Source organism: Chelon labrosus, assembly GCF_963514085.1.
Source record: "Chelon labrosus genome assembly, chromosome: 21".
Classification (NCBI taxonomy): Eukaryota; Metazoa; Chordata; class Actinopteri; order Mugiliformes; family Mugilidae; genus Chelon; species Chelon labrosus.
The window spans coordinates 15581000-15591876 of record NC_140354.1 but is presented as its reverse complement, the minus strand read 5'-3'; the positions used below and the strand labels follow the sequence as shown (position 1 = coordinate 15591876).

The following is a 10877-nucleotide window of genomic DNA, read 5'->3' as shown; positions in this document are numbered from 1 at the left end:
TAAGCCACATTTAGAGTGAAAAACAATGGAAATAGTATGTAACAAATAGCTGATTGATATTAGTTTCCAGTGAGAAGGCACCCATAGAAACTATTATTTTGTGGTAAGTAAAAATTTGTCCTAGAACTAGAAAAAGTATTAACTCAAGATAATTTTGTTATTATGTATAATTTGTTATTTAAACGTCAATACACCAAAATTGCAGAGAGATCCAATCCCAATGAACTCACACTAAACTCATAAAATGAAAACATGAAAGCACAATTCAGTATATATAGCATAGTAAAACTGTTAAATGCTTACAATCAAAAAGTTTCTGGGACATGACTTTAGCACAGTGGGAGGATGAAAATCCCAACATATTTCAATCCAACCAAGGACCTTTGCATTTTATCCTAAAAATCTAAAAAGCATTTTACATGAAATTCAGAAACACAACACTCATAGAGAAGATAGATAACAACTTTCCCCAAAAAATTCTGAGACCAAATCTACAGGCCTTATATATTTAATCAGCTTTTTCTCAGGGATGTTCAGGGACGTAGGTGACCTTGCCTCTGCTGTTTCTCCACATTAGCAAAATCTGAAATATCCACCAGATCTATCTATTGCATAACTTAATGTTGACATTTTAAAAATGTTTTACCAGATCAGTTACTTTTCTTCATGTGGGTTGCCTGTCAGTTCATCGTGAAGTTTCTTGACCATTAAAAGCTTATCTGAAACATCTAAAAAAAAAAATAATAATAAATATTACTGGAATATATTTGGAATATTGCTGATTTCTTAACGTCATATTTCCATTATTCTTTGTGCTCTATGAGAATGCTTTAGCTTTCATGTGTTCCTTTTACCTGGGATTGAGAGGTGATCAGTCTTGAGTGAAAGCTCCATTGATTCCTTCATGGTTGTCTCCAGTGCCTCCAAGATATGCTCCTAAATCGCAAACAAAATCTGCATTATCACTTATTACAAAGGAAGATTGTGTGTTCAGACTTCAATGAATAAAACACGACTTGACTGTTTAGATGTGTGCTCAGAGGCTGCAGAGAGTGGCAAAAAGGACAAATGTCTTCATCGAGTTTTGTACATTTCAGCTTTAAATGATTGATAATAATTGGTCAAAGGTGAAAATGCCAGCCGTTTGTTTTAGTAGCAAAAGCAGTTTCACACACAGGCCAGCCCAGCATGTTTAACAGTCTTATCATAATGTGACAAACCTTCAGCTGATTCAGTTGGTCCAACACAACATTTTTAGCCTGATCAAACATGATGTTTTTTGAATCATACACGTGTCTCATAATAGTAACCCTCATGTTTTTCAGTGTGTCCTTCCCTCTGAAGTTGGATGCTCCTAAAATTAAATAGAGAACTGTTGCATAACTTAATTTTTATGTTCAGTTACAATACATGTATAAGTATTATTACGGTGACAGACAGGCACCAGAGCCTTACTTACTTTTATAGGTGGCTTGCATGTATTTGTCAGTTGTCTCTGTCAGACTGCTGTAGATAATTTTCTTTTTGTCCCGTATGTCTTTGTTCAGTTTGGTCTTCATGTTTTCTTCCTAAAAAAATCCCCAAACAATATAACATTTTAATTTAAATAAAGATGATAGTAAAAGCACATTTTCAGATTTTACTGAAAATGTGGTAAATGAAGAAGTATGTCAAGGAAAGTGTGAAGTTCAGCTTGATTTTTCAAACCCTGCCTCAGTTTAAACCTACAGAAAACCTCAAAATAACCAGTGAATGGGATGATTTTATCCTCATCCTTTACCTCTGTCTTCAGAAATCTCAGCAACAGTTCCACATCTTTGTCCTGCTGAATGAGCTTGTCTGTGTTGAGTGAAAACTCTCTGATGACCCCATTGAATGGTCCGGGGTTTCCATCATTTCTGAAACATGTTAACATGTTTTAATATTTCATTAAAGGTGGCATTAATACATTCATTAACATCTGTACAATTTAGAATCTGCCAGTTTCTATACTGTCTGGCCCGACGAGGAGTTTTATATCCAAATTAAACACTTCTTACGGGAAGGTCTTCTTGAATTCCTCATCAATGCTCTCAGTCAAGTATGAAGACAACGTCATGTTGAGATTTATTTGTCTTCCCTTCCTTGGTTTGTGGATGCCATTGTTCTGAACAACACTTTTTAGTGTCCTGTGAAAACCACGACTCTTTTTTTTCTGGGACAAAAACAAAATAAAAAAATGAAATTAATTAATCAAAAGGAGTTGAAACTGACTTTTTATTTGTAATTAAAATACCTACAGGAGATAAAATGGCGCTCAGTCTTTGTTCACAGAAACATTTGGAGTTTTCAACACCCTCACTAAGGCACTTTTCAAAAGCCTTGTTAGCTTCTTCCACCACTTTTTTGACTTTGTCAAGTTGATGACTCATGTTTTTTTCAAGGTCTGCACACACTTCAGTTTTTCTGCTGCCCTAAAAGCAACACATCAATTAGTCATGGTTTAATAAAACATACTTATTTGATACAAATATTATATTATTTTCTGTAAATATTAATGTCAGTTAAGACAACAGAAGACAATGAATACTATTTCATTGATCTTACCCCTCCTCTACAGCGGGCTCCTTGAATCAAAGAGAGAATTCCATGAGCTCCAGACACATAGTTTAAAGTCGTTGAGTGGCAGTCATTGAGGTTTTTTAGAAATTCCTTAAGTTTGGGTATTTCTGTAAAAAACAGTTAGAATATTACATATTTACATAAAAACAAAACTGAATTAAAGTAAGCTAAAACTGGTAATAATTTGATCTATTATTCTATTCATATAATGTATGGATACTTGACCTACCAGTGTCATCTGGCTTTAGACTTTTTTTTTCTTTCAGAAACTCTTTGGAGCTCACTGTGAACACTTTGAAGCAGTCACTGCTGAACTGTTTCTGGGGGGAATCGGTTTTAATTTGAAGTGATGAGTGACGTTGTCAACAATATTCATGTTAAATTTTATGCCAGTCTATCAGACTCACCATAATCTTGTTGTGCTTTCTGAATTCACTGTTCACCGCCTCCTTGGCTTGCATGTTTCTTTTCAGTATGTCAGCATACACCTGATCTGCCGAACTATAAAAAGAAGTGTTTACAATGGTTAACTTGAAATTGCATCTGTAGTCATAACTTCAGATATTACCATTTATATTGTTTTACATGGTCACATTCTCCTACAACGTTTCCTGGGAAGCCAGAGCTACTTTAGTTCACTTAGTTGTGTTGAATTCACAAAGAATTGTTGAGACAGGTCGAGGTCACCAGGATTCAGGTAAGGCCTGCATCCTTCAAGGCATTTTATTTATGTTGTGGCCTTCAAGTGTTTGGTAGAGCCATAAGGCTTTATCGTAATTTAACTGGGGAAAGCTCACAATTCCTCCAGGTAGCGGCTGCCTATTGAACTTTTGTGCTAATTACAGATTGGTTATAGGGTGATTCATAAGCATATTTAGTATAAGGACATCAATGATCAGTAGTTAAAGGGTGTTGTGGTCATAGGAGGCCTTTTGGAAACATCCCTGTCCTTGAAATACTGAAAGCATTTTACAAATATTAATAGTGCCTTGACAATATTATATATATACTGTACTTTCTTGCATTAAGTTCTGCGGTTCTCTTGACCAGCACATGCATCAGAGTTGATTGAAATGTTTTATTGACATGAAAGCAATGTACTTACTGATTATCATCAATATTATCAGACTTGGTGCAGATGAAGTGAATGTACTGACACTCTCCACCATTTCCCATGAGGCCACTGGCATTTTCTAGGATCTCCCAGGGTTCTTTTTCTGATGCTGCTCGATTAATGTCAGTCACAATCCACACGGTGGAGCAATTTACAATGACCTGAAAAGGTAAAATAAATGTTGAATATGAAAAAATAATCATCAAAAGAGAATATCAGAAGTTGATATTACAGTTTTGCAATAACACAGCCCTCCACATGTAAATAAATTACCTCTTTCCACATTTTGTCTCGGCTCTTGTTACAGTCTCCATTTCCAGGAAGGTCCACAAGTGTGACATGTTGGAGAAGATCGTTATGTGGCACCCTGACAGTCACACACTTTACTAGTGGCCAGTAAAATCTCTTTACTTCTTTACCTTCTCTTTGATTTGAGTCACTTCTTGTGTATTTGACAAATTTTGCAGACAGCTCTTTAGCCTGTAACAAATAACAATGTAAGGCTTAAGTTTAAGTGTTTGAAATGCTTTACAAATTGCATAAAACTGTTGAACCAGCATATGATAAAGAATAGCATTTCAGAAACGCTTCTGCAAAAGTTGAAATAAAATCCATAGATTGCAAATAGTGAGTCAACTGAGTCCAAAGCAGAATACTACAGCAATGTGCTTCTATTTTTTGTATTTCTGATCTGTGCTAGTAGTGTAATTTAGGACAGACAAATAGATTTTACGGTTAAAGATCAACTAGATATGGATAAGTGTCATTGAACAAATAATCATACTTAAGTGCACTCTTAAAATACATGTTAAAAATAACTCATGAAAAGTACTTTTAATATCCTGATTTTAGATTCTTATTTGTCCAGTTACTGTTGGACTAAAGAAAACTGGAAATGTTAGGATGTATTTAAAAACATAAACATCAATAATTGCAATTTATGGCAAGAATTGTTTCAGTTAAATCTTTTCTCTTACTGATTCACACGTTAGAGTCTTTGTCCCAGATTTGAGAAATTCTGGAATTTCCTTGAAATATTTTTTTTCCATGAGTTCTTCAGGAGATTTTTGTTTCCATTCTGCTCCATACAACGCTGACAGCTTTTCATCAACGTCACCATCATCGCCATTGTCATCATCTTCATCATCATCTTCCTTTTCCTGATCTCTATTATCCACAAGAAGCTGATGCGAGGACCACAATTCATCTTTCCACTCCTAAAAGACAAAAACATATTACATCTAGGATATTAAGTTGTAGCTACAATGTAATCTCAATTAGCTTGATTTAAGCCAAACATATCCATAGCTCATTTGACCTCTTCTGCAATGAACTCGATGTCTGCCTCATACTTTGAGTTGTGCATGTTAGCCTCGACTTTAATCATGACCGTGGTACATGCACTGATACTTCCTGTTGGCAGAAGATCCTTCTCTCCAATGATGGCATTTATCAAAGAGCTCTTTCCAGCCTCAGTTTTACCAAAGACACCAACCAACTCCCTCTTGTCCGTCTCCAAATCATCAATTTTCTTCCTGTTGTGCAATAGACAGGTTTCAACTCATTCATTAATTCGTCTTATGTAACCGCTTGTCCTGTGAAGGGTCGCAAGGGGGGAGGGGGGGCCTAGCCTTGATCTAAATGCTAATAACTAGTACATAGCTTACGTTGAGCTTCTTGCTCAAAGGCCTTATACTATAAGTCTTATACTATCTCTTTAAAGCTTTAACATTTAACGTGTAACATTATTGAGTGAAATGTGTTCTAATGACTCTCTTACAAAGAACTTAAGATGTCAGACTGTACTGTTTTTGCAAATTCTATACTATGGTGTACTGTTGTGAATAAACTAATAACAGACTCTGGGAGATGTCTTTGGGAACAACACTGTCAAGAGTGGAGTGGCCAGTACAAGACGGAATATGGAAAACGTAATACTCACGTCAGGAAAGTGTGGAGCTTTGTTTGGTTTTGTTCATTTAACCTTTTAAGGACAGACTTCATTTCCCGTTTTACATCACACATTATGAATGCTGTTGTCAGGAAAAAATAAAACAAAAACACTGTTTAGCATAGACAATGACCTGGTATAGCAACTTAATGGACAATGTGGAGCAATTACAGTTACACTTTACCTGATCTTGGTAGAGTGTCACATTGTTGTTTAGTTGGTGATAGACACTTGCTGGTTTCACCCTGAAGATCCAGCTTTCTCTTACCTTATGACAAAGCAAAAACTAAAACTATATTTTTATGTATTACTTGGGTTTTTCTCAGTATTGACTGAACTTGTTCACAGCAGAGCTGTTTTGTCAAAGAATAATACCGCTGACTTGAAAGCACAGATTAACATTAGATGTAATTAATTAGATAGTATGTATCTCACCTTTGATAGCTTTGGATGGTGAAACCTGATAATGAAAATAAAGATTTGACTTGATAAATAATACTTAATGATACACATTGTTCTTTAACACGATTTTACAGTCTGAGCACACATCTTTACAGTTCACACAATGAACTATGCATTTATATTCTCATCCATTCTAGGACGAGCTCGGTCAGTGTCTGGGAGGTTGAGGTTCATCACCCTCATTGGTCAGTAAACAATAGTAATGAATCATTTAGGTAAAGAGGACTTTGTCAGAGGACACTTAAGTGTCTCAAGTGCATGAGACATAAATTAATGTCCCCTCATCACATGTCTGTGAAATTCTGTATGGCACTTACCTGAGGCAAATCAGCTGCTTTGTCATTTTCCTGTTGACACAGGCCAAGACTGTTTAAAACCTTAAACAGATACTGAAAACATAATTTATATTATAACTCATACTTAATCATCAGGTTATTATATTTAACTTAAATTTCCAGTTTACGGAAATGTTTTTTTTTTTTTTAACAATAATCTTATTTCTAGAAAATAATTGCAATTCTGTTACAACAAAGAATTGATCAATTCAAGTAAAACCTTGACAGCTGTATTTTAAGATCTTTTTGCCTGTAGATGTAGATTTTAATTTTAACAGGTGTAACAACACATGTCCGTATAATAGAGATTCATAAGACCAAAAGCAAATATGTGCAACACGTCTTCACAGTGCAGAACTTTACCTTTAACAGCTTGAGTTCCTTCTTGAATTTTGCTCTTGGTCCCACTGTTGGAATCAAGTCATTCATTTCTTGATCCTCAAGAATATACAGAGTTTCCTTTGTAATATATTGTTCTGTAAATAAAAAATCAGAGTGATAATATCAGCTGAATGTTTAATATCTTACTTTAATAACCAACTGTTTTTGTCATGTTCTAACAACTTATAAGATATGAAGCACCTCTCTTCTTTTGTGTGAAATACAGAGATTTTACCAAACTTCTGTACACTCTCTGTACACTAACAAGAACTTCAAGCACTGATCTCTCCCAAAATAGCCTCAGTACAAATTGCCAATAGTGTACTGCAGAAAAATTACATGTTTATTCCTGTAGATTAGTAAATGTTATGTTTCAGTGTAGCCAACAAGCATGCACAGTGATATCTTACCTTTAAATCTATCGATCCACTCGCTCAGACCCCATTAATTTAGTTTGTTACAAACAAAATCATCCATGACCAAGAACAGCAACTGAAAATATAAATTAACAAATGAATATTTAATTGTTATGAATAATTAATATGAATAGTTATTGATTATTTGTGATCAATTCAGATTAGACATTTTAACAGATTACCTGGTCAAACAGATAGGAGAAAGTAAGTGGTCAAAACATCAGGCAAAAACAGAGCAGTCCATAAACGTCAGCAGGAAGTCAAAAATAGTCAGGTTAATGAATGCTAGAAAGTTACTCCCTGGTTTGGAGACGAAGTGGAACTGAATCTGTGCATATAGACGTTGGTCAAAAAATAGTGAACAAAGAACAGGGTGTATGGAGAATCAAATGATCAAAACAGGCAGGACAGGTTTTAGCTCAGTAGGAAGTGGCTTCATTCTGTTCGACACGAGAGTTAGTGGGCATGGCAAAAACAATTAGCAAAAATGAATGCCTGATTTAATAAAATGAGATAAGATATCCTTGAGTTGTTATAGTGCCATGAAAGAGGAGAACTGGTTTTCCATTAGGGGCTTTCAGCCTCTGATCATGTACTCCGATTAGTACTTTTTTCAAAAAGGTAATACTCTTTTTAAAAGCCCAGAGTTTCTAACCAAGTATTTCAGGGTATCCTATCAGTCAACTCATAAAATGAAAACATGGCAATATAGTTTTAAATGTAGCATTAAAAAAGAAGGATAAACTGTTGGATCCTTTAAAAGAGTTATTTCATTGTTGTGAAATTTGTTGTCAGCACTCAGATACCCTGATCTATAACGATTTCTGTGAGATTGCTTTGTGAGACTGGCACATGGTGGGGCATAGAACAGTCAAACATTTGGACACACCCTCTCATTTAATGGTTTTTCTTTATTTTCATGATTATTTACATTGTAGATTCTCACTGAAGGCATCACAACTATGAATGCTCCAGCTCCAGCTCCCCCCGCGACCCTTCACTACAGAAGATGAATGAATTAATGAGAGGCTGTGTCCAAACTTTTGACTTTGCAATAACTGTATGTTGGGACCTGAACCTGGTGGTGAGCTATAGAAGCTCACCATGCATAACCAAGTTAACCACATGTTGGTCTGGCTGACATGTGACCTCTGAGGTCATCAGGTCATATAAAATGCACTGTTTGGCCTGTGCTATCTCTCTTCCAACTCTTACTCTCTTCCACCTCTCTTCTCCTCCACTCCACACCTCCACATAGAGACCCCCAGCTGCTCGGCTGCAGCTGGCTGCCAGTAGTCTGCTAACAAAGAGCAGCAACTCCAGGCCTGTTCTCCTTACAGCAGCAAAGCAACATCCTGCTTGAGGATTCTGCACCAGTACTTTTAGCCAACAAACAGAAGGTTTGCAGGCTAAACTCCCAAACAACAGGAGCGACACAGCTAGTTAGCACCGAGCTGCTAACAAGCCACTTCAAAGGACTTCACGGAGCAGCCGGTTTCCACCTAAAGGCCGGTTCAGGTTATGTCTTGCATACTAAACTAACCATTCTTCCTTTAACCTGGTACCTCATAAAACTCTTATCACATTCCACATATACACTAGCCAGCACATGGTCCCTACTCAGCAGCTATCTTGTTTTCTCTTTGTTCAAAGCCTCAAGGCTCCAGCAGCTATTTTGAACCCCCCCCCCCCCCCCCCACACACACACACAGAAAATTTGTATTTCCTCATTCTAGAGGAGATGGAGGAGATTAGTGCAGTGGTAACAAGCATATCATGTTTGTTTAATATGGACTACACCAATGACAAGCTAACAATTTGGTCAGAATTGTTTGCTTGTCATTGGTTGTTGTGTGTTCATCCCTAAATTTTCCTAGTGCCCCAAAGGGAATATCATCATCAATGGCAGCCTGTTAACTATAGCACATATTCAAATCCAACAAATCTATGCAAAACAAATGCATACGTGGTTATCTAGAAGAGAGACTAACACGACACTGCACATAATCTGAGTGTCTTTGCCTGAATCAAACCACTGATAACTTTTTATTTTACTTTTCCTAATATGAGTTGTTGCTATTCAAATTCTGAGAATATTTACACAGTAATAAACATAGTTGGACAAGTATTTGTTTCTGTCTTACAATCAAAATGTTCTAAAGCAAATGTAATGCCCTTGGAAAAAAAAAAAAAATACTGTACTTTCACTTAAGGTGTATTGGAGAGCAGACCAAATCAAATACAGGAGTACATTTACAGTAAAATCAGTGCAGATGAGAAACAACAAAAGAAAAGTGACATGACAAATTAATGACAACAGTTTCTAATTAGAGGCTACTGGTTTAGTGCTTTCATTTTTTTATATTAATGTTTTCTTTCTTTTAAAAGCTTAGCATTATTTATTTGTCAAGACAAACCAACACTATATTCTTAAGGTTTAATAACTGATTTTGCAGAACTCCAATCCCAATGAACACACTAAACTGAAAAAATGAAAACATGAAAATAATGTATTGAAAAAGAAAAAAAAGATTTTTTTCTTTTTCTTTAGTCAAAACTGACATTAATGACACTTTTAAAGCCCTTATACAAAATAAGAAATTTTATTTTTTTTCTATCTTAGGATCAAAACTGATATTAGGAACTATTTTAAGTTCCTTTCTAAAGAAATAAAAATACTGCCCTTTCACTCAAGATTTATAGAACTGTATGGTCATTATTGATGCATAAGTGTGGTCTTTACTGACATTGTTGCCCTCATGAAACACTTACTACTTACTTATCTTTGTGATTTAATCTGAAATAGACCATGCACCTTAAGGAAAAGGAGAACATTAAGAATGCAGGAATCCACAGATCTAAAAACAATGCAACTTGAAAAGTGCACGTGTTTAATCTGCTTATTGTCTGAACTAATTCAGGAACTAAAAGGCACATAGAACAATAAGAAAAAACTTGGACTGGCATTTAAGATTACATCAAAAGGTCATGTTTATATGGTGGTAAACTAGATCCAGTTTACTATGTCTTCTATATGTTGGTACTAGTAAAATATTTTAAAAATACTTTAGGTTCGTCCCATCCTGTTGAATGTGTGTTAAAAAATGAATGTTGCTGCTATAGCAAACATCTAACATGCAGCCTAATCTCTAATCTATATGCAAACAATCTTTCATTACGTGAGCTTCAAAGGCAAACTTATCAAACAAGGGCTCTCGTGCCACTGCATTATTCACTATAGCTCACATTAAAAGCAGGCAAATCTATTCAAAATAAATCCACCATCATTATCTATGAGAGAGAGCAAACTGAAGCCCTTTGTATCACTGCAGTATAACGTGTGTGTGTTTGCCTCAAGTCTAACCACTGATAGTTTTGGTGTGATTGCTCTTATCCTCATCTTTCATGCAGTTCACGAGTTTGGAGTTTACCACTTCAGAGAATAAATACACAGCAACAAAACTAGCTATTTGGTCTGAATGTTTATAATTAGTTAAAAGGTATCCTAATGAAGTCCATGCTCATTTATAGTTGTGAAAATAAGTGTATCATGTATATGGATGTTTTGTGAAGTACTCTGGTATACTGCAATATAGTTTTGTTTGAGGAAACCTAGC

The 10877-nt window shown here is 35.5% G+C and overlaps 1 protein-coding gene across 1 annotated transcript; it reads right to left on the bottom strand.

The window, feature by feature from the left end:
* Nucleotides 1–305: 305 nt before the first annotated feature.
* On the bottom strand, nt 306–6934 carry LOC311506172 (nuclear GTPase SLIP-GC-like). Its single transcript, XM_084570050.1, has 19 exons — nt 6827–6934; nt 6446–6475; nt 6102–6126; nt 5851–5934; nt 5658–5748; nt 5034–5250; nt 4693–4932; nt 3989–4195; nt 3707–3876; nt 3009–3102; nt 2831–2939; nt 2587–2708; nt 2280–2453; nt 2040–2194; nt 1781–1898; nt 1460–1568; nt 1221–1354; nt 855–936; nt 306–728 (listed from the first exon to the last, which is right to left on the bottom strand). The coding sequence occupies exons 1-19, from the start codon at nt 6890–6892 to the stop codon at nt 655–657; spliced, it is 2301 nt and encodes a 766-aa protein (XP_084426176.1). The 5' UTR covers nt 6893–6934; the 3' UTR covers nt 306–654.
* Nucleotides 6935–10877: the final 3943 nt, after the last annotated feature.

Bases quoted from the DNA above. Each gene is read 5' to 3' on its own strand.
- LOC311506172 (XM_084570050.1), bottom strand. From the start codon at position 6,892: ATGAATGACTTGATTCCAACAGTGGGACCAAGAGCAAAATTCAAGAAG. The intron at 2,195-2,279 runs GTAGGTATTTTA...TTTTTGTCCCAG, and splicing joins TGAGCGCCATTTTATCTCCT to AAAAAAAAGAGTCGTGGTTT. The intron at 1,355-1,459 runs GTAAGTAAGGCT...ATTTAATTTTAG, and splicing joins CATGCAAGCCACCTATAAAA to GAGCATCCAACTTCAGAGGG.